The sequence below is a fragment of the Stylophora pistillata genome, chromosome 2 (assembly GCF_964205215.1).
Source record: "Stylophora pistillata chromosome 2, jaStyPist1.2, whole genome shotgun sequence".
Classification (NCBI taxonomy): domain Eukaryota; kingdom Metazoa; phylum Cnidaria; class Anthozoa; order Scleractinia; family Pocilloporidae; genus Stylophora; species Stylophora pistillata.
In genome coordinates, this window is record NC_142520.1 from 58,592,999 (window position 1) to 58,617,268 (window position 24,270).

The 24,270-nt window shown below is 37.7% G+C and overlaps 1 protein-coding gene and 1 pseudogene across 2 annotated transcripts; both read left to right on the top strand.

Annotated features, from left to right (window-relative positions):
• LOC148740617 (uncharacterized) overlaps positions 1-24,270 on the top strand; it is a 1,045,961-nt pseudogene that overhangs the window by 1,001,580 nt on the left and 20,111 nt on the right.
• Positions 3,201-22,526, top strand: LOC111327769 (rho GTPase-activating protein 18). Of its 2 annotated transcripts, XM_088748901.1 has the most exons (19): positions 3,201-3,364; positions 5,330-5,422; positions 10,291-10,460; positions 10,923-10,988; positions 11,333-11,815; positions 12,463-12,710; positions 14,732-14,791; positions 15,123-15,288; positions 15,554-15,645; positions 15,793-15,817; positions 16,159-16,211; positions 16,330-16,430; positions 16,754-16,812; positions 17,161-17,243; positions 17,516-17,716; positions 20,007-20,084; positions 20,853-20,954; positions 21,196-21,460; positions 21,843-22,526. In XM_088748901.1, the coding sequence occupies exons 3-19, from the start codon at positions 10,310-10,312 to the stop codon at positions 21,944-21,946; spliced, it is 2,337 nt and encodes a 778-aa protein (XP_088605027.1). In that variant the 5' UTR covers positions 3,201-3,364; positions 5,330-5,422; positions 10,291-10,309; the 3' UTR covers positions 21,947-22,526. The 2 variants fall into 2 exon arrangements, with proteins under 2 accessions (XP_088605027.1, XP_088605026.1); XM_088748900.1 differs by lacking the exon at positions 5,330-5,422.

Genomic DNA, 24,270 nt, shown 5'->3' on the forward strand with positions numbered 1-24,270 from the left:
TTCAAATATGATATTTTATTGTCTGCATTAAGCAACATAAACTGAGGGTTGTTTGAGGGACAATCATTCCTATCTGTTTTAGCTCTATGGAAGGATGAAAATTAATAATGGTGATTTAGTCCTGTGAGTGAAGGATCTGAAAAATTATTCCTTGTAGTTGCTACTATTAGAAGTAAGTTTGATATAGTGATATCTTCTGTTTGATAGTTTTGTTCTCTGTGTTGGTAAGAGGATGGGAGGTTGATTCACGGCTGATAGGACAGTTGTAGTAATCAAGTTTCTGGTGATAAGGTCTGATAATTATCTCCTTTGAGAGAACAAGGATAGTACTAACACAAAACAGTGTGCCATTTCAGCGAGAAAATTTTAATCCCTTACTCATGTTTGCCCATGTCCAACACACAGGGTCGCTGTGTCGATTGTTAAGCTCCTTTACTCTCATTGACCAGTGATTTGCTTTAGGCCACATATCAGCCACCTACCAAATGTGAAAATTTGGTCTTACAACGCATCTTTTCCATACTATGAAAAAAATTTAAGAGGGTGAAAACAGTCGTCTTTTACCAACAAACTTCACCTTAGTGAGTTTTTTCGAAGTGAAAAATGAATCTCGCCGAGAACGTGCCTCTACTCCCACCCTTCTGGTTGGCAATGTTCCTTCACTACCACCTAAGAGCGATGAACTAGAGTGTGTGGCCGTGCAAAATAGTGTCGTGACGTGGTCTGTCTTACAGAGACATGGCTTTTCGATGATATTCCCGATTCCGCAGTGTCCCTGCGTGATTTTGTGCTCCTCAGAGAAGACAGTTCATCGCATCGGTTTATTTGTTAAAGCAGGTCATGAATAAAAGGCAGCATAAAAGCTGATGTGGACCTGCTATGCCTAAAAAATACCTAACTAGGCTAATACAATCGTGATAAAATGCATAACTTAAGCCTATTTTAGATCCTAAATACTAAATATATATATATATATACTTGGGAAAAGTAAATAAATATGGGAGGTTGAACCATCCTTTGTACTCTCCTAATATATGTTAATAAACAAAGTTGTCAATATCTTTGTTTCTAACAAGAGCAGTGCTATTAAAGGTCATCCTATTTATTATATGGCTTTGTCTAGTCAGATCTTTTTTTAGATCATTACTGTTTTGTCGTTCCCCAGTGCATCCCGCCTGCTCAGCTACCGGTACAAAGAACCTATCGCCGGGACACTAGAGATAGTTGCAAACGAGCATTCGGCGCTTGGATAACAGCTTTTTCGTGGTGTGACTTGTTTTCACTTGTGAGCTGTTTAAAGAATTTTGAATATTTTCATCGTACATTACTTACCTCTGTGAACACGTTCCTCCCTATACGAAGTTTGCGCACTTGTCCATCAGATAAACTCTGGATTACTACGAACATTAAAACTGCGATTCAGAAATGTCTCTCAAAATTCGGAAGGACTCGCCCCTGTTTAAACGCTGGCGCAATAACGTCCTTCGACTTATATCGCGATCGAAGAAAGCGTTTTACGATGCGAAGGGTTAGAGCTTGAAAGACACTAATATAGGACAGTGGTGGAAATCGGTGAAATCCCTGTCTGGGATATCTAGGAAAGAGGGACAGTGGTACAGCCAGCTGATCGATGGAACATCAATAGATTCTGTTAACGTCTTGGTGGAGAAGATCAATTCTTTTTTTTGTGATCTTACGATCTTTTTTTTGTGACCTTCTTTTTTATGTGAAGATCTTACGATCTTTTTTTTGTGACCTTCACGCCCATCGCTTTGTCGGACATTGTTAATATAACTGTTACTGAGTTTCAGATGAGATGTACGTGTCTGAGCGCGAAGCCTACAAAGCACTCGCCTCGATCAAGATCAAGAAAGGTAGTGGACCAGACGACTTGCCGAATGTAATTCTTAAGGTCTTTGCGTTTGAGTTAGCCCCCCCCCCCTGATTACTGATGGTTATACTACCATTCTCAAAGATGGTCTCATCTCTCCGTTGCTGAAGTGCGCCATCGTTCATCCCATCCCTCAAGCAGACCCCGCCCAAGTCTATTGAGGACGATATGCGCCCGATTTCGCTCACGTGTCAGATTACTAAAGTTTTTAAAGGATTTACACTGACACGTGTTCTCCTTACAGTTTTAAAAGATCTTGATATCAGACAGTTCGCGGTATCAGGGAAGTCAACAGAACAGGCAATAATTTATCTGGTGCACCTTACCTTAGAAGCTTCAGACAAGGGTAATTGTTCAATCAGGTTCTTTTTCGCAGATTTTAAGAAGGGGTTCGACCCAATAGCCCATGTGATATTGTTGAGCAAGTTATCTAAATTTGAGATTCATAATTGTCTTCTTAGGCGGATAGCTTCCTTTCTGCACGAGCGATCCCAGGTAAAACGTATTGGTACTAATGTGCTAAGGTTGTGTCTAACTTTGTACATTAAAATGCATATATCCTGTAAGCGTCAGTTTACAACTAGCGAAGGTAAATTAGCTTTCTGCAGCTGTGTTCGCTGACTTCAGCTGTGTTCGCTGACATCAGCTGTGTTCGCTGATCAGCGTGTTCGCTGATCAGCTGTGTTCGCTGATCAGCTGTGTTCGCTGATCAGCTGTGTTCGCTGATCAGCTGTGTTCGCTGATCAGCTGTGTTCGCTGATCAGCTGTGTTCGCTGATCAGCTGTGTTCGCTGATCAGCTGTGTTCGCTGATCAGCTGTGTTCGCTGACTTGCCAAAGTACCTGGATAACGCTCTGGAAGATGTCCAGAAAAGGGCTCTCTCTATTATATGGCCTGACCTTTCACACGAACACGCGCTTGAAAAGGCCGCTATTTAGTCCTTGTCGGCCCGCCGTGCAGATGCATGCGAGCGGTTTATCCGTAAAATTCGCCCAGGTCACCCCTTGTAACCCCATATTCATGAGCGAGTACTTCACAGCACAACGCAAATGTGTGTGCGATCAGGCAAATCTTCTCACCGCATGCTCGTAAAAACTGAGCGTTTTAAAGATTTCATTACCGTTAAGTATCAGCCTGTGTGATGTATTGTTTGTATTATATTCATATTTATTATGCACATACTGTACCAGTAATTTAGCCTCAGGCTGCAAGTGGTCAGAAATAAGCTATATGAGCGGACAGCGTATAAGTACTGGCTCGGACTTATGGCGGGGGCTGGGGGTGGGTAATGTTTTGAGGTCAAAAGTTGATCACGTGACTTGGGAGCCATTTTGGAGTTGATTTGTCACTTGCCTACCTTGTAAGAAACTTCAACTTTTCCCCTTTTCTTCAAATAGTAGTGGATTGACAGTGACTTTTATCAAATGGAGATGAGTGTTTCACTTTTGTGTTCAGGAGTCCTAAATCTACCGAGGTAAGACAAATAGAGAAGTTGCTACATTTCTGTGAACAAGGCAACCTGCAATCACGCTTGTAATTCGCTTGTTATTTGTTTCTTGTTCATTTCACAATGCCCTCGTTTGAAGGGCTTTTTCTACTTGCTTCATCTATAGTTTGTCACGCTGTTACACGTCGTGTAATATCTCATTCTAGAACGTTTATTTGTCTGAGGGACAATCGCTGAAACAAACTTGTGGTCTTTTCTGAATTGTAAATGGTACGGCTTTGTTTAATTCTCAAAGGTGATCTCAAAAAGTCGCACTTTTAGAAGCGCAGGCCGCTCACTGTCTGGGTCTTTGTATCGCGGAAAAAGTTCTTAATCCACCCTCTTCTTCACTGTATAAAACTGAACGTAACGGAAGTTGGTAAATAAAGTTTTGTATCTAGAAAGAGAATTTCAAGATAATTTATCATTTCTGCGTGGCACTTTCGATTGGCAAACACTTCCCCTATCTTTACATTTCTTGCGTCATTGTTGTCGCTTGGCCCATTTTTGGATTGTTCATGCTGCCTTAATTTAAGTAATATCGGTTCAAACTTCTTAAATATTATTCAGTGGCGCTGGTGACTCTTTGTTTTGACCTAACTGCAGTCGTAGTTACGATCGGGTCCAGCTAGGTCAACCATTCAATTTACAAATTTAATATTACTTTTAATATCTTAAAATATATACATTTATATTGTTATGCTCGAGACGGTTGAGTACTTCGATATCCTGTCACGAACTTGTAATTATTTAAGTGTACTTGAGGTGCACTGATCCTTGTAGGATGATATTATAGAAACATAGGCATGCTACGCATGCAGGAATTATTTTTTTGGATACGTAGGTTGAAATGGGACACTATATAACTGATGCTGGTGTCAGAATTGTTGGCAAAAATAAACTGCATTGATACAACGCTTCCTGCAGTCCCCTCCACAGCCCTAATTTGAACTTATCACGCAACGCTATCTCTCTCTCCAACATTGCATGACGAGACTAAACAACAACCTGCTCGTAGGTTCAAATTGTGCTTATTGCCGTTCCTTCGTCAGAGACAAAGTCCTAGTTATCATTCTGACCATTAAGGGCCAGAATCAGAAATTATGTTTGGTTTTTCCTGTGCAAGAAAATGCACAATAGCGTGCAGTTTTTAATCGGCGTAAAGTAATGTGGTGGCATATCCAGGGAATGAGGTTGAGTTTTGACATCGAGTGTCAGTCAGATTTGAAGTACTGGCCGCGCATCAACGATAAGCTTGTTACAGTTTATACTCATCTTTCGAGTGAACTTAACTATATGTGTTTAAAGTACAAGCGTAATACTGTGAATCACTACCATTGTTAACGCACTGATGAAAACAACAACCCTTGGGAACAGTAATACAACCATCTTATGTAAACGTTGGCGATTGAAACCATCCGTAAATAAATATTGCGAAAAAAACAATTGTACTTTTCTCACCAAAAAAAAAAAACTTGTGGAAGTCACTGCCACATGCCGTTAATTTCAATCAGTCAAAAATCTTGAGGTCTTTAAAATGCCTTCTGTGATACATCGTTCCAAGGCAAAAAAAACTTCAAAGGTTTGTTATTAGACGTAAGCAAGAGAAATCCTTGTAAATAAAGTCATTGCGTTCAAATACAACTTTTTATTGAGTGATCCCGCTTTTCCTCCAGCGATTTTAGTAATTCCAAATTTTCATAGAGGGCATCAACTTGTTCCGAAGTCTTAGCCTCCATAACTCACCATGTTAACAAACCATGAAAAGCACTCGACAGCGATTTTGCTAAAACAGCAAAGCCTTCAATTCGAACCAATTCAATTCAATCCGCTGATCCACAAATCCGGCCCAAAAATAGGCTCCGTGTAGCTTCTTGTTCAGTAATAGATGGTTGCCTCAAAATACTCTTCCATATAATTTTGCAGTGGAAAGCTCTATTTTATCTCTTACAGCCTCTGGACAAAGATGTTTTCCGGTCTCCGTTCTTCGAACAAGTGAAAGTAGATTGAACCAAGAGAAAGTATAATTCTTCAAAGGATAATAAGGTGGGCTACTTAATTGGTTGTTGCCTATCTGGACTTTGCCCTTTGCGTGCGAAATACGTGATAAAATGCAGGTTGTTTACAGGAAATTGACACGCAATGGGGTAAAGTCCAGGTTAGCTATAAGCGAATTTTATTGGTAGAAAACGTCTAAGCACGTGAGAAATGCGTGGAAAATTAACCGACCGTACCATTCTGTCCCTTGTGAAATATTTTTCATTGAGGTAGATTTATGTCATAAAATTTGCGTCGTTTGCTGGAAAATGGCATTTCATCTAAAAAAATCTAATCCATACTGGCGAATAAAAAGTAACACGCAATTGTAACGGGAAAGTATTGTTTAACAATATTTAATTCATGGAGAACTTTTAGAAGCAAAGAAACGGATATGTAACATGGCAGTCGACGCAGAAAGTAAATGTAACTTGGTGGTCGTTTCAACCGCTGCTAAAAGAACAACCATACGGCAAAAAAAAAAAGATTATCAATCAAATATGATTTACGCAAATATCTTGCGCAAGATTTACCAGAGTCAGTAAAACTAGCCTTTCCGAAACAGCACGCTATAGCGCTAAATTCGTGTTAGGCCTTCAGCTGACGGTGTATGCATCGTAAGTGAAGGAGCTGTACACAAAACATGCACGTTTTAACTCGCTAATCGGTAGAAAAAGTTCCCTGACGACCTTTCAAATCCAGACAGATCATAGCGATAAAATCCTTATGAAAGACATGAACCATTACACTGAATAGATGGTCTTACAACTCTTGTAGATGTCATCTTACCTCGTTCCTTGAGCGAAATTCAAAAATTCAAAATTGGAATCACTGATTAACTCATATATAGCAATGAAATATCCTGAAGTTGCTCCTATCAACATCTGAATTAATATTTGATTCAAAATCTTTCTCATGTTCCACTCAGTCTCCTTCAGAAGGAAGAATGAGCATAGTCGTACAACGATCACAACTCCACCACTTTCCAACACGACTGATACATTTCCTTAATTAGCGAACCGCTCTCTCCGACTCGAGCGTTGATTCGCTGAAATTTGAAGACCTGTCAAACCACAAATTAGCAAGAACGCTCTGATTGGTGCGACATCGAAAAATACTACAATCTGATTGGTTTGTGATACACCAAAAAATTGGGCCAATCACATTGCGTTGAGATACACCAACAAAAAGATGCGCCAATCAGATTGCTTAGAGATACACCAAATTGCGCTGATCAGATTACACTACACCACAATACACCAATCTATACGCTAACATCTCAAAAATGATTAGATGGAATGTGAAGTTGTAAGAGAGTTTGTCTGCGAATATTTGAGCCTGGTTATGCTTACTATTATAATTTGTAATAATAAAGACGGCACAAACAAAACAAATACTTGAACAAGCAAGACTTGCCCATGTTGCAGTGAACCAAAATGCAAACTTGATTATGAGGTAGAATTTGAAATGGATCAAGGATCATCTCCAACTTATAGAGGAACAAATGAGCTGTATCACCTTTGTATAGAGTGGCTTTTTAAAGATGATTTATCTAAACAGGTCTCTGAATACAAAGTTAATGTTCCACATTTTTACCTTGTCATGAGGAACAAAGCAGATTATCTAATATACACACACTAATTGACTGTTAAAAATAATTTAGTACAGGTAGTGAGTGAAATGTAGTTTGGATATATCAACAACTTTGAAATGGTAAATTGGCCACCGTAACGATTACAGAAGCTGACGTTTCGAGTGTTAGCCCTTCGTCGGAGCAAATAGCGGAATTGTGGGTTGTGTGTGCTTTTAAAGGCAGAAAAATGGAGCTTTGTTATTGGTGGGAACATGGCAATGAGAAAAACATGACTTAAATAGTGAAATGAAAAGCGTTCGTTGATCCCTGTGGGATTTAGACTGCCGGTTTGAAAGATGACCTTTCGTTCAAGAGTTTTACGGCTTTCCGTGCTACCCAAGTCTAAGGAAAGACCGCAGATTGCCATATGTTGCTTAGAATGGTTAGGTAAATTAAAGTGTCTAGCGACTGCTTTCGATGTGTCCTTGTCATTTTTTTCCATGTTGCGAAGGTGTTCTCTGAATCGGTCGCCTAGTCTTCTGCATGTTTCGCCGATGTATATCTTTTTGCAATAAGTGCAAGTTATGCAATAGATTACATTGGCAGAGGTGCACGTGAAGTGATCGGTGATCTTAATGAATCATTTGTTCTCAATATTTTATCAGTGTTTTTCTCGTTTCCATGTTCCCACCAATAACATAGCTCCATTTTCTGCCTTTAAAAGCACACACAACCCACAATTCTTCTATTCACTCCAACGAAGGGCTAACACTCGAAACGTCAGCCTTTGTAATCGTTACGGTGGCCAATTTACCATTTCAACTTTGTTGATATAATTATCCAAACTATTTTGTTACCCCCACCGATGCAGCCCCCAACAGTTTCTTTAGAAACTATCAGCCTTTATTCATTTGAAATGTAGTTTGTCTGTATGATTATGAGGTGCATTATTTCACTCTTAGCTCATCTTTTAACATTTTAATGAAACCTTGAGTGCCTTTTTAGGACAAAACTGGTTACAGTAACACTTCTTTGCTTAAAAGTGAGGGTTGTCTGGCAAACCCAAATTGAGTTGATTTGTCTAAGTAGTTCACAAATTGACTTACTAGAATTCAATTGGTGTTTAAGTTTAATGATATTACAAGGTGTTCCTCTGCTATGTTATGCATGATTCTACTTCTGGTGATTAAATGCATCCATATTATTTTTCCATTTGCTCATGCCGTTTTGTATGTTAAACCATGATTTGACTTCCTGTGATTGTCTCCTTTCTGAGAACTAACTACATGAAAAATAGTTTTAGTTACAGTGGCGCAACCCCAGAGTCTGGTTCATTAAATCAATTTAAACATCTTTTCTATCATAATTTTTAAACATAGCATTCATAGAAAGTGGCATGTTATTATAAGTTAATATAGTGTTAGGATTAGGATTTTTATGTTTTAGGTTTTAGGATGTTAGTCACTGTATTAGAATTTATTGTACCTGATGATTTTTTTTACCATGTATAAATAAAATGATTGATTGATTGATTGATTTATTCAATTCTTCAACTACCATAGACAGATCAAGTCAGATTAAGGGCATTGAACATGTTTTGTAAAAATATCAATTGACGGTATGCTGCAATTTTTTCTTGCAGTCATGATGAAAAACTCAGCTTGTTTGTGCTGGGAACACCATGAACAAAACTCTCATAAATTTTTTTTAGGCATAAAAGTTTGACTGTGTGAGCCTGGCCTTCTCTCTCCAATTTACAGTGCTTATTATCAGCTTTAATAGTATTAACTGAAACATTGTTTTTTTATTTACCGTATTTACCCGTGTATAAGTCGACTCGATGTATAAGTCGACCCCCGAAAATCCTGAGAAATTGCCAATTTTATCGTATATCCTTTGTATAAGTCGACCCTAATTTTTTTGAATTATCAAGTATCTTTTAGGATGAAATGTGAGCGAAAGTCAAGGCTGAGAGAGGAAAAAACAGCAAAGATTCTTCACTTGTTATCGAGCGTGCCGCCATTTTGTTTGCTGAGCAACCTCCCCTGCTTCTCATTCCAGGCACTGGTAACAAGCCACAACAATTTTCTTTAAAAACTTTGTTACAATTTATTAAAACTTTTAAAAAACAATGCGATTATATTGATTTACTATTTAAAGAATAAAGATTTAATGTCTCAGAAAACTAATTAAAATCCATCAAAATCTTCCTCATCGCTATGTCCAAATAGTTCATTCCATTGATTTTCAGTTAGTCTGTCATCATACATATCTTCCTCGTCGTTCATCTCTGGTTCGTCTTCTTCCTCGGCCGGCTCATCCCAAATAAGGTCATCTTCTGTACCATCCATTGCATTAGAAATAGCACATTTCTTGAATGAGTACTGCACCATATTGGCTGGTACGTCATTCCACGATTCGCTGACCCATTCAGACACAGTTTCGAGTGATGCTGCTTTCGTGGCACCTCCCTTCGTGTACTCTTTGACTCCTTCGACCATCCAGTCACACCACTTCTTACGTATTCTGTCTTTAAACGGCTTGTTTAAGCAAACATCTAAAGGCTGAACGATGCAAGTCAGACCACCTGGTATTACGGCAATGTCAGTATTGTTCAAACGTAGTTTTCGCTTTACGGATTCCACAAGATGTGCACTGAATGAGTCCCACACCAGAAGACTTTTTGTTCTGGACAAACCACCAGGTCTTGCATTCCACACTTTCTCTATCCATAGTTTGACTCCATCTTCGTCCATCCATCCTTTGGGGTGACAATGAATAACTACACTGGAAGGGAAGCGTCCTTTAGGCAAAGTTTTTCGTTTGAAAATTATTATGGGTTTCAGCTTCGTACCATCAGCAAGACAACTCAGCACCACGGTGAATCTTGTTTTTTCATGGCCAGTCGTTTTAACGACGACAGTTTTTTCTCCTTTGTTTGTGATTGTTTTTGCCGTGGGCATATCAAACCAAACTGGGGTTTCGTCCATGTTTCCGATTTGTGAAACATCGTATTCCTCGCATTTCCGTTTCTTGATGATAAAGGATTGGAAATTTACGATTTTCTCCTCCAGATCCTCGGGTAGTTTCTGTGCAATCTTTGTTTTTTTGTGATATCACACCTATTGAAAGCAATTGAATGGACTTGTGATATTTTAGCGTCAATAAGCAACGCGTAAACAATCAATTGAAGTTGATTTTTATACCCGGTGTATAAGTCGAGGTCGAATTTTTAGGGTGTAAATTTGGTCAAAAAAGGTCGACTTATACACGGGTAAATACGGTATTTATTTTTTTTTTTCAGTTCATGCTGTTGAGAAGTCATGGCATTGCGCATGAAAGGACGTAGTGGTCATGCACTAGACCAACTGGATTATGACATATTTTGGACAGAATATAGGTCTATAGAGGAGAGTCGGATTCCAGTACCTGATGAGGATCATGATGATGAACACTCTAAAGAACCTCAAGGAGGTACAAGCTCAGGCAATAATTTATTCATGTGACTGGCAAGGACTCCAAGGAGTAATAAATAGTCATGTTGTGCGACACAAAGTTTACATGTACCTCACATGTGCTTTATAGTGCCCCAAATCGGGCAATTTTTGAGCATTTAGAGCATGTTATGTAAGTTAGTCATTGAAGTTTTCTCTTTTTACATAATCTCCAGAGGACATGAGTGATAATAATCAAAACTTGTTGTGTTTATCTATTGTTAATGCTGTTTCTCCTTCTTTATGTTTGTTCAGGGATTGAAAATGCTCTGCAACAACAAAACAAATCTGGTCAACAATCTTTGGAAACTTTAGGGGAAAGCTCACAACTGTAAAATCTGCTGCAAACTTAACTTTCATTGCTTTTCATAGATATCTATTTTACTACATAAAATTTCTCCCATATCAGCTATACATATCTACATACATCTTTCATCTACAGAATGTGAACAAGAACTTCAGTGGCTCAAAGAAGCTGGATTTGATACCATTGTAAAGAAATATAGAGGTACATGTATATATTAACCAACTTGAGTGTTGCATTTGCTAACAAATCAGTACAGAATATTACAGTGTACTTGATATATGGTGTATCTATAGTCCTAATGTATCAAAACTGTCATAAATATTTGGAAATTTGAATTTGAATTTTCATTGGTTTAAGTGTACATTCTTCTTACTAGAGAATAATTATGTTAGTGTTTCCAGAACTACCAATGGTTGGTGAATTCTGATGTGCCATTAGTTTTGTTCAACTTCTTTTGGATATTTCATGTCGTTTGATGATTTCATAATACTTAACTATGAGAAAATTGGTATAAAACTTATTAATGATTGAATCTTGTTTAATAGATAGCAAAGAAATAGATCATAATGATGTGGATTTTGAGAAGATCACTGGTTCCCTAACAAGGAAACAAGCAGAAGCTGTTAGGAAAAGAATTGACACTTTAAACCAAAGTACTAAGAGAAAGCTAGGTGTGTATGTGGCTCAGCCAACCAAACATTCCACCAGTAGCTACCCAGCAGATGTGAGAACAATTTTCCCAGTCAAAACTTCTGGACAGCCCAGCAATGCAGAACAGATAACCACTTCATCAAGGCCAGCACTTCTGAGAAAGACTTACAGTGAAGGAATACACATGCAGAAGCCACAGTCACTTGAGAATGGAGCAAAGGACAATGAATCTGCCCAAACGACAAGTAGGCTTTCACATTCAGCTGGTATGCTTTCATTTCCAATAGAGAGTAAAGAGTTTACAGGACATCATTTGCATCCAGGACATGCGGGGATTCCTGAGAGAAGATCAAGTGATGAATCACATTATCGAAAAGGTAAACACTTAATGCACTCATCCCCTCTGTTAATAGCAAACAAGCAGATATCAAACAAGACTGTGCATGTGCCTGACCAGTAAAATCGCCATGTGGTTTGTGTGTTTTCAATTGTAGTGCATCCTATTTGTAAACTGAAGATGGATAAATCATCCATCATCAGATCAGTCTGTCTCACAACACCATTTTAAGTCTGCTGAATTTTAACTGGATATAAAAAAGTCCTAAAAGCACTGCAGACACACTAGCGATGCTTCTTATTTATTGATAGGGAAACTAGTTAGCAAGGTGTCAGTGGACAGTCGGTCAAGAGTCGACTGACCATCAGCAGATACATTGACCAAAGCAGTGGTGGACATGTTGCTTGGATTGGATTTGTTACTTTATACATATTATGTAATACCTGGAGTTTCTTGTTTGGTGTCAGTTTTTTTTTTTTTTTTTTTACACTAGTCTAAGTTTTGTTTCTCTTCTACTCAGTTGAGAGAAAAATTTGCTCAGTTTGATCAGTTGTTCCATAAATAACCCTGACTTGTCAGCATTCTTATTAAAAGAAATCTGCTTGTTATTCACTAGTTTTTCCCGAAACCCTTACACATTCCAGTCAGGTAGGCATAAAAATGGTGGTTTGTGTTGTGTACTTGCAGGATTCCAGCAAGTAAAGCATCCCCATGGGGGATCAGTATTTTATGTGACTGGAACAACAAAACAAGAGTTGTTCAACACTGCAGAAAAAACCAAAGAGTCCTGTGTGGATGAGATCATGAACTCTGATCTAAAACATCTCAGTGTATCACCTCCTGATTCTAGCCCAGACTGTTTTCATGAGGTACCAGTTGACTGTCCTGAGGAGGTTCTAGTTGATGTTCCTCCAGACAGGGTTCATGGAAAACCAGTAGGTGTTAAAATGACCAAGACTCTTAACTTTGAACAGTATGGCCAAACAGCATTTGCTACCTTTACTTCCTTCTGGATCTGCTAAATCTGCGAGCCAGCAAGCCATGCGAGCCATGCAAGCCATGCAAGCCATTTTTGCAAGTATTTTTTTTTTCTTCGATTGGTTCAGGGTCAGGGAGGTCGGCGATCATTTCGCGCCTGACTATCACTAAACTATCGCTATAAACTGCCCACCATCTTGAAAGTGGAGATGTTCCTGGGGATGAGTAGAAACAGTGCAACCTTGCTCCCAGGGTACTCTCTCTTTCCCTGGGAAATTAATTTTAAATTTAGCTGCAAAAGTGCTTAAAACTGATATATTCCCAGAAAAAATCTTAATCTCACTTCGGTTGCCAGAACTATTGCTGGTGCATCAAATATGAAAAATGCTCTAAACATCTGTACATTGTGCCAAGCCTTGCATCATAGTAATGGCTGTCTTGAGTTGGACAAATTTTTTTCTTTGTTTCATATTTTTGCTATTTAGAGAAAATTTTATCTATTCAAATCACTCAGGATCTACAAAAAAATAAAAACAGTCTGACAAAAATTAATTAAGGTTCAAGACTTTGAATGACAAGAGTCAATGGATACCATTCAACTACCCATTCGAGTGGCAGTAGCGTGGTGGAGCTGTACATTTTTCTCAAAAAATTTTTTGGAAGCAGTTCCATATAACCCCATACATTAATTATGCATTCATTTCATAAAGACTAAAATAATATAAAGGTTTCTTTGCAATACTCTATGCATAATTAATGTATGGGGTTATATGGAACTCTTACCAAAAAATTTTCTGAGAAAAATGTACAGTTCCACCACCCTACTGCTACTCGAATGGGTAGTTGAATGGTATCCGTTGACTCCTGTCATTCAGTGATATCCACGTAGAAAATCATTGAAGAGAAAAGAGAACAGTACTTCCAGGGCAACTCCGTGTATTGGCATCAAGAATGGTGTCTGAGTAAATCGCGTAATTTTAACAGCTTTGCTCTTTAGTGAATCAGAGTTATCAAAACTGTGTCGGTTGACTGACTGCTGCATGTGGTTATCTCTTCCCTCAGACAAGTCTTTCTTCAAAACTTGCCACCATATTAGCAGAGGCTGGTTTTGAGACAGCGTTCAACCCACCAGCTGACAGTATATGTTTCTACTATGCCGCTTCTTCTCATTTTGACTGTGGCTCGCATGACTTGCATGGCTCGCTGGTTCACAGGTTTATAAAACCCTTCCCTTCTGATGCAACATTTTGTATTCTCCCACTAAGAGCCAGTACACATCAGTGTAGTTGATATAAATAATTATCTGTCAAATTTCATGGCCATTGACTTTTGTTTTGTCAGACTACAGTCTGTTTTGGTGATTTTTTAATAAATGAAATAAATGTATTTGTGTACTAAGGAATTCTGCCATGAAAAATGTTTTAGTAAGTTTATATGTTATACACAAGTGTCAGTATTTGTTAATGAGAACTAGCCAAACAAGATTTTTTGATCAAGACATAACCAAGAGGACACATACTTGTATCTGCCAACCTGACCCAACCCAACCCAACCAACTCTTTATGATTTATTGAAACTTATAACCTTCCATCTCACGGGCAGATCTATGGGAGGGCCCCCCCCCCCCCTTTCTTTTCGGTTGTAAAAAGAATTACAGAAGGAAGAAAAGCTGGCTGGTGTATAAACACAAAAAAAGCAGCCCCACTCCCTCCCTTAGCTTAAGGACTGGATCTGCCAAGTGCTACATCTAATACTCAATTTTACATCTCATGAAGCTTGGAATGTGGTAACCAAGCCCCAAATAGTAGTTGAAGTTATGCAATGTATTGCTTTAAGCTGTGTGTATCTGTTGCAATCTTTATAGTTATTGCAAATTAGGGACCCCTTAAACTAGCAACCCCAGCAAAAACAGTTATAGTGTAAGACTGATAAATATTTAGTGACTTAATAGAACTTGTTGTTTTATTTGTTTACACAGAATGGGAAAATAATCTGCAATGAAAAGCCTTTCAGGGAACCTCAATTTCCAAGATTACCTGTAAGCTGTTTATTGTTTTCTATATACAAGGATACAAATAAATCTGGAGTACAAAGTCTGCCAACTTTAGCTTCAATGTTTTAGGAATAACTATTAGTAACACAAATTAATTTGGGTTGTAGTTTTATGGGTTTGTCATGGTTGAATGTATTTGAAAGACTTATTTTTTTTTCTTAGTGAAGAGCTCTTTAGCAACTCTTAAATGGAGCAATGTATTTGAAAGCTCTTGATCTATTTGGGATGCAGCTAAATTTCTTTCACCAAACAAACCAAGCAAACCAAGTATAATTTTCTTTAGATGCTGTATTTTCAAAACAATGTCTTTACACAGAACTTTACACTCACCAAAGATGAACTGGGCGTGACAAGTGTCGGAGATATCTCCTCACAGGATATGGAAAAAGTGCGGTCCTTGTCACTTATAGAACTCACAGCACTGTTTGATTCTCATGGACTAACCCTTCACAGACGGAAGCCAGTCAGGAGAAAAGTAAGAGGTATGGAACATTCCCCCAGTGAACAAAATATGGCTTGATATACAAGCAACAACAAGAAAAAGAATGGTTATGGTGATAAGTTTTTTACAATTATAAGTAAAGTAAGTGTATGTCTCTACCAATGGGACAGATATGTCAGGCAAACAAACAGCTAGAGGTGTCATGATTGACTATAATTCTACAGAACAGAAGCTATTTAATTGTTTGACAATGTGCAATTCTTCTTATTTTAATTATTCATATAAATTTTAAACTGCTGTCTTAGAATCAGGAATCTTTGGGGTACCACTGCAGAATCTACTTCAAGAGGACAAATTGAAGAATGAGAGAACGGTAGTTCCTTCCTTTTTTATAGAGGTAATTTGATTAGAGATCTCTTTTTCTGCAAAAATGCTGGTTATTAGCCACCCAAGGTTTAGTATCCAGATTTTACTTCAGACGGCATTTGGAGCACTTACCTTTGTTTTCTGTCTCTTCATGTAGCTGGTTTTAATTTTCTTTCAGCTCATCAGACATTTGGAAACAAAAGGTATGTTGACCTGTCTGCATTTTCATACACTCACTAAATCTCAGTATTACTTTGTCATCTCCTCAGAAACTCAACTCATTACCTTTGGAATGGCTCTCAGCAAAAGTGGCAGAGTGTGTTTGCATTCCGTTTTGTATGAACCAAATGTTAGGGGGCTTGTGCCTGTATATTGCTTGTGGTGATATTCACTTACATTTTTAGAGTTTTTATTGTATATAGCAGAGTAGTAGTGTTATGGTCAATAAAAGGGCTGTCACACCCTAGCCTTGATGTAATTGACATTTGTCAATTATATTACTATGAACTAATCGATGGATGTCTATAAACAATACTTTCCACAGGTATAAAGGAAGAGGGAATCTTGAGAGTTCCTGGAAATTCAGGAAGAGTTAAGGTATTTGTGACTTTTGTTCTGCCTCTGTCTCTTTTTTATCCTTTTTTTAAACTCGCTCTACAGGCATCCAAAAAGGTTTAAAATAATATAATTAAGTATGACTGGATTTATTTTACAGGTTCTAAGGGAAGAAGTGGAGGAAAAGTTCAATGATGGGGTCTTTACATGGGATGACAGAAGACCACATGATTGTGCAGCTTTGCTTAAACAGTTCTTGAGGTTAAATTCGCTACCTTTTCAGCTTTTGTTAGGGGTTCTTTCGTGGTTGAAATTTTAGTGTTCTAGACTACCCTGACTTCTAGAGATGTTCCTGCTCCATTCCAGAACATAACAAAAATATTATGACAGATTACTTTTTAAAATTTCACTATAAATGTTCACATACCATTACAATCCCATCCGATATCTCAAACTAGAGTAGAGTAAATTTCTGCTTGTTCAGGAGAAGTAGGAATATTCACCAATTACATCTGAAATTTTCAATTAGTTTTGTAAAGCTGTGCTTTTTTTAAATCTCAAAGCTTGTTCTTGTATCCTAACAGGGAACTACCTTTTCCTCTTTTAACTCAAGAATATCAACCAACATTTGCATCTGTAGAAAGTGAGTGGTGGTTCAAAATGTCAATTATGGGCTAAGAACAGATCATCTAATTTTAGTCTGCTTAATAATTAATCTCGCTGTCTTTTTGACTTCACACTTGCCTTGCTCCTTACATAACAACCATCCAGAATGTGTGCATTATAGGTTTGGATAAGGTGCAGACCAAAATGTTCTCTTTTTGTTGTTAATTTACATGAGAAGACAGATTTGTCACAACAAAAATGGGTCAAATTCGATGCAATCATGAGATTTTGATAGCTACTGAGCTCCTTCATAGGAAACAGAGAACTCTATCACATCATTAATAAGTTTAATCTGGCTCACAACATTTTTTCCCCTTTCTTCCAGGTATACCAGATAGAAAACAACAGCTTCAGGCATTAAATCTGCTTATTATGCTGTTGCCTGTAGTTCATCAAGACTGTTTAAAGGTAAGTTATTATGTTTTGAGAATTTACAGCGTAGTTAAGTTTTCAGGCAAAAATAATAAACTTGTAAGAGAAAAACAACTTCTGTTCGCAGTGCCTAACGTAGACTGAATTTCTTTATCAGGGCTTTTAGAAGTGTGATATCTTGGTGCTGCAAATTATTGTACAATAATGCACATTTTAGCTGGAAACTAAAAGACGTTTGGTTTGCAGTATCTTAAATACCGTGTTTCAACAAGGTTTATAACTGAGACATATATGTCTTTTTCATATAGATCCTTGTTCACTTCCTAAACAGAGTGGTAGCCCAAGAAAAACATAACAAAATGGGTTTAAACAGTGTGGCTATGATTGTGGCTCCAAATCTGTTCATTTGTTCAAACAAGTCTCAGCCATCTTTACAAGAAATCAAACAAGCTCAAGGCACTGTCAACATTGTTAGAATGTTAATCAAGTATCAGGCTATTCTATGGACAGTAAGTCCTCTACTTCTCTGTGGGTATGAATAGTGAACATATGTTATCTAAAAACCGTGGGGTTAATTAGTCTAAATTTTAAAAAATGGTGTTAAGTTATCTTAAAACGATTTACTGAAGATTTGAAGTGAAGTATAGTAGTTGAGTATGCAACTAAACAGGTTGGTGTTGTAACTGTGTAATAAAGTCTGTGGAATTGAGTTAAAACCTGTCCTTGACAGTCTACTCTGACACCAAAAAGGAAGAGAGTTCACTTTCCAACAATGACTGTAGGGTTTAATAAGACTGATTACAGGGAAGAGAGTTCACTGATTACAAGGGAAGAGAGTTCACTTTCCAACAATGACTGTAGGGTTTAATAAGACTGATTACAGGGAAGAGAGTTCACTGATTACAAGGGAAGAGAGTTCACTTTCCAACAATGACTGTAGGGTTTAATAAGACTGATTACAGGGAAGAGAGTTCACTGATTACAAGGGAAGAGAGTTCACTTTCCAACAATGACTGTAGGGTTTAATAACACTGATTACAGGGAAGAGAGTTTACTGATTACAAGGGAAGAGAGTTCACTGATTACAAGGGAAGAGAGTTCACTGATTACAAGGGAAGAGAGTTCACTGATTACAAGGGAAGAGAGTTCACTTTCCAACAATGACTGTAGGGTTTAATAAGACTGATTACAGGAAAGAGAGTTCACTGATTACAAGGGAAGAGAGTTCACTTTCCAACAATGACTGTAGGGTTTAATAAGACTGATTACAGGGAAGAGAGTTCACTGACTACAAGGGAAGAGAGTTCACTTTCCAACAATGACTGTAGGGTTTAATAACACTGATTACAGGGAAGAGAGTTCACTGATTACAGGGAAGAGAGTTCACTGATTACAAGGGAAGAGAGTTCACTTTCCAACAATGACTGTAGGGTTTAATAACACTGATTACAGGGAAGAGAGTTCACTGATTACAGGGAAGAGAGTTCACTGATTACAGGGAAGAGAGTTCACTGATTCCAAGGGAAGAGAGTTCACTTTCCAACAATGACTGTAGGGTTTAATAAGACTGATTACAGGGAAGAGAGTTCACTGATTACAAGGGAAGAGAGTTCACTTTCCAACAATGACTGTAGGGTTTAATAAGACTGATTACAGGGAAGAGAGTTCACTGATTACAAGGGAAGAGAGTTCACTTTCCAACAATGACTGTAGGGTTTAATAAGACTGATTACAGGGAAGAGAGTTTACTGATTACAAGGGAAGAGAGTTCACTGATTACAAGGGAAGAGAGTTCACTGATTACAAGGGAAGAGAGTTCACTGATTACAAGGGAAGAGAGTTCACTTTCCAACAATGACTGTAGGGTTTAATAAGACTGATTACAGGAAAGAGAGTTCACTGACTACAAGGGAAGAGAGTTCACTTTCCAACAATGACTGTAGGGTTTAATAAGACTGATTACAGGGAAGAGAGTTCACTGACTACAAGGGAAGAGAGTTCACTTTCCAACAATGACTGTAGGGTTTAATAACACTGATTACAGGGAAGAGAGTTCACTGATTACAAGGGAAGAGAGTTCACTTTCCAACAATGACTGTAGGGTTTAATAAGACTGATTACAAGGGAAGAGAGTTCACTTTCTAACAATGACTGTAGGGTTTAATAAGACTGATTACAGGGAAGAGAGTTCACTGATTACAAGGGAAGAGAGTTCACTTTCCAACAATGACTGTAGGGTTTAATAAGACTGATTACAGGGAAGAGAGTTCACTGATTACAAGGGAAGAGAGTTCACTTTCCAACAATGACTGTAGGGTTTAATAAGACTGATTACAGGGAAGAGAGTTCACTGATTACAAGGGAAGAGAGTTCACTTTCCAACAATGACTGTAGGGTTTAATAACACTGATTACAGGGAAGAGAGTTCACTGATTACAAGGGAAGAGAGTTCACTTTCCAACAATGACTGTAGGGTTTAATAAGACTGATTACAGGGAAGAGAGTTCACTGATTACAAGGGAAGAGAGTTCACTTTCCAACAATGACTGTAGGGTTTAATAAGACTGATTACAGGGAAGAGAGTTCACTTTCCAACAATGACTGTAGGGTTTAATAAGACTGATTACAAGGGAAGAGAGTTCACTTTCCAAGAATGACTGTAGGGTTTAATAAGACTGATTACAGGCGATAACGGTGAGTTTTTTCATCGAAAAATTGATGAATTAGAGCAACAAGGCTGGTATCGATTTACTTGGATGTTGCAACTTATTGTTTTTGACATGTTCTATGTCTGTTCAGATTCCTGGATTCATGGTGATGCAGGTTCGTTATCTCTACGAAGCTGAAGGAAACAAGAAAGCCAAAGATGCAAAAGCGGTGGGTCTCTTTACTTCAGTGCCTTATAGTAAGTAAGTCAACTTTATTTAAAGAGGGTGTACACATAACAGCTTACGCTGACAAACCAGTGGCCCTCAAAACTAAGGATTAGTAAGTAATACATGTAAGTCTAGAATTAAAATTGGAACCAGCCTAACAAAGTAACTATTAAAAACAAATATAAATAGAATATATAGATTAAAACATCTATTACAATATTGCCTCAAAAGAATCAATGTCTCTATAAGAATCAATAAAATAGTTTCTCAGATCATTTCTGAAAGAGGAAGTGCTGCGTTTTTTAATAATAATAATAATTATTATTATAATAATTATAATAATAATAATAATAATAATAATAATAATAATAATAATAAACAATCTTTAAGTAGGAAGCGCCCGTCACGTAAATACGTGGTTTTCAGGGAGGTCCTCCGTAAGCTCATTTGGCAAACTGTTCCATAACTTGACGCTACTAACTTGAAAAGACGTTCCAGCTTCAGTAATATTACGAAACTTAGGACAGATTAAAATTATATTGGCCACGTCTGGTCTCTCTACCGTGTAGTGAGTGATTCGTAGTTAAAGAACTCTCAATATATATAGGGGATTCCCCATGCAGCGCCTTATTGAGACATTTTACTTTAAGTTAGCAATTACTGATGAGAAAAGAATTTATGTGAAGAAATATCAAATTTAGTTGAATAAAGAAGAATCCCACAGAAAGTTCAACATTTCTTGTTGAGCATGCATTGTTGTGATTGACAGGTCAAGAAGCTACTCGCCAAACGTGCACGAAGTGAGGGAATGGGTGGATCTCCTCAGAAGAAGCACTCAACTGGAGGAGATTCTCCTCTTGTCTCTATGGATGTAAGTGTCGTGAAATAATTACTGCAGCTGTAAACTGACTTCATACATGAAGCAGCTTAAATTAGAGGCTTGCTATTTCTTCCGCAGATGATTAAGACTTAGGACTGTATAGTTCAAGATTCAGGGCAAAAACTGCACTGCAAGTAATTCTAATACATTTATCCTTGAGTGGATCATATTCTGTTGATTGATGTGTTGGTATTTAGTAATATCTAAAACAATCAATTTTTTTTTGCCTTAGTCTGATCATGAAAACAACATCATAAGAGTGCAGGCACCAATGCTCAACAAAGTTCTCATGGCAATTCAGCTGACTGAGTCCATGCGTGCTGGTGACATTGTCTCCAAGTTCCGTCGCCGAACATCTCCATCAGAGAGCCCAGATGAAAGCTCCAAATTTTTAGAATCTTCATCTAATAATTGCTATCGCAACTGTGTCAATCCTCACAACAACAACAGATTTGCATCTGATAACTTTTTTCTCTATGAGGCCGGCGGAAACATAGGTACTAAGCAGTTTGTTGTCTTGTGTGATCGTTATTCCTACTTGAAGTAGTTTGACAGTCACTAACTGAGAGTAAGGCAGCTGTTTTCAACTGGTGACTGGTGAGTAAGGCAGCTGTTTTCAACTGGTGACTGCACCATGGTTCATCATGATGTCTGTTCGTTGATATGTCATGTGACAGTCTTCACGTTTTGCAAAATTGTTGCTGATACTCACGTTTGCTGCTTGATTAGTCCTACAAATACCCCATATTTTACTTTTAACACTATTTAGCGTTAGTAGCCAGTTCTGTACACAACTAAATCTGTATTACACAGATTCGAGTACACATGTAGACATCTGTTTTATATTTCTTATGTGACAATTTGTAATTTGATTGACAGGTGAGCGCTGCCTTGATAATGATACGAATATGATGGCCTTACTGAAAGTCAACCCGCATGCAGAGTGGATTGTTAAACCACGAGATTATTATCTTAACTTGTAGGAGCGCCAGTAAAAAGTGTTTTATGCATTGTTAGCCTTACTGAATTGTTGTACAGGAAGTGTGCTAGCAAAGTATGATGCAAATTACCTTTTCAGATCTTCTTTTTATTAGTCTGAAATATTTCTGCAGAAAAGTCACCTATTTCTACTGATGGAAAAATTAATTATTAGAACTTAACAAAATTATTGCATTGGTTGTTAAATCAATTGAATACACCAGTGTTACTAATTTATTCAAATTAGAGTGAGAGAGAGAAAACATTTTGTAACCATGATAGATCTCTTTTTAGGTAAGTACGGCATTATGCTATTTATTTAAATGATCTAGAATAATAATGAATGATAGGAAACAGTGATGTAATATAAAGTCTTCCATGCAACGTTTGTATAGTTTAATTGTTTTTCAGGAGAACGAACATTTGTTTTATAAAGGTGTCCTTGGTAATAGTCAGCGTGTTTACTGTCATCGTTCAAACAAAAATACAGATTGTACCGTTTACTTAATTGAGAATCATTCTTGAAATATTAAAAATTTGTACTCCCGAGGGAACCAAATTAAATACTTTTATTTCTCCTACAAATTTTCTTACCTTTAGCAAAAAAAAAAAGTTTCGCACATGCGCCCTGGCGTATCGTTACAGAATATAAACACCATGTTAATAAGAACAGTTGTGAACTTGAATTAAATCAACCCGTTTACGAAGAGTAATGATTTTCGTCGGGTTGTGGCGACTGTAAGGTCACAAAAAGGCCAGTATATTCAAAAGCGCCACACGGTCTACACGAATGCGTACACATCCGGGACTTTTTGGCTCCACAGAATGTTCTTGGCACGTTCTTGGCTTTAATGAACCACTTGTTTTGAACAGTCCAGGATTTCAACGTGGGTCTCATGTTCTCGTGAGTCGTCACCTTTCTGGACACGCACGAGTGATTCAAGTGTTCACAACTGCTCTTAATTGTTCTTATTTGCCTCCAACAAACGGTTCATTAGGATACAACGAACGGGCTTTACGATTTCGCTCTAATGAATGGGGCTGCAGAAAACTTATTCGAGCTAAAAACCATGCAGTTAGACGAGCCAATCAGGGGAGAGCTGAGTAACCCACTTGCACAAGACTTAAAGCGGCGCACTTTTTGAAATTATCACAAGCTTCGAGAAATTCAACTTCAGTGATCAACTCTCTCAAAATTTTAGCCCCACGGTGTTTTCTCCTTTGGAAGACTCCTTTCGTAATATAGTTAAGGAACAATTCAAGAACAGTTTATACAATTTCTATTGTTACATTCCAGAAGTTCGAAACATCAGTCTTAGTAAATAAATACAACTAACACTGGCAGTCTATACTTCATATGATTTAGTTGACCTTTTGGCAAACCTCGGTATTTTATCATTCCTTTCAAGCATTCTTTTGTGTTCCAGTCAAGCATAGTCAAGTCAACTGCAATCAAATACGGCACAGTGTAGGCAGTCAAGTGCAGTGCATCGAAGTTAAGGCCAGTGTTGTGCAAAGCTCTCCTATGTCGTACAATCTTGTCGAGTACATCTACGTACAGTTAAGCACAGTCTAATTCAGTTTCATTTAGAAACGTGCAATGCAGTCCAGCTCAGTCAAATTAACTTGAAAGTGATACATTGCGGTCCCGTCCAATTTAGTGAGGTGGCATTCAGAAAAGTGCAGATTCAAGTCCGGTCTAATCTTTGGTTTTCACTCCGACACAATAGTGTCTACATATACTGTATTAAAGGGCTATTTCTAAATGATAGTTTGGTAAGAGTAAACCTAATTTAAATAGAGCGAAAATAGCTGATCAATAAGAGATGAAATTAAGATATAAAAGTATATCTTTATAACTAATAAAAGTGATTAAATTCATGAAAAAAAAAACAAATGGTCGATTAATAGAAAGATGAGTAAATATGTGGTTAAGTTGATGAGTAAAAAGATTAATAAATAAATACAGTTTAATTGTACGACCAATGTATTTATGATTTTTAAAGCGGAATATTAAACTGACAACGTATGTAAACAGTTTGCCAGGTATGTTTTTTTTTTTCGTACAAGACCCACCGCAGTTCAATATGAGCCACCTTCAGAGCTGTGCATTACTGAGTAGGTAAGTAGGTATCATTATTTTGATATTGATCTTTGAAAGATGGGTTTGTTCGCTGATAGAAAAACCCTGATGCGTCGCATCGAGCAGTTGGAGACAAAAGATTATTATCCATCAGCACTACAAGTCTGAGTCATCTGACACAAGTAAGGCCGAAATGTTTTAATTGCAACAAGTTTTGTTCGACGTTTTCCCTTCAACATGATCTCG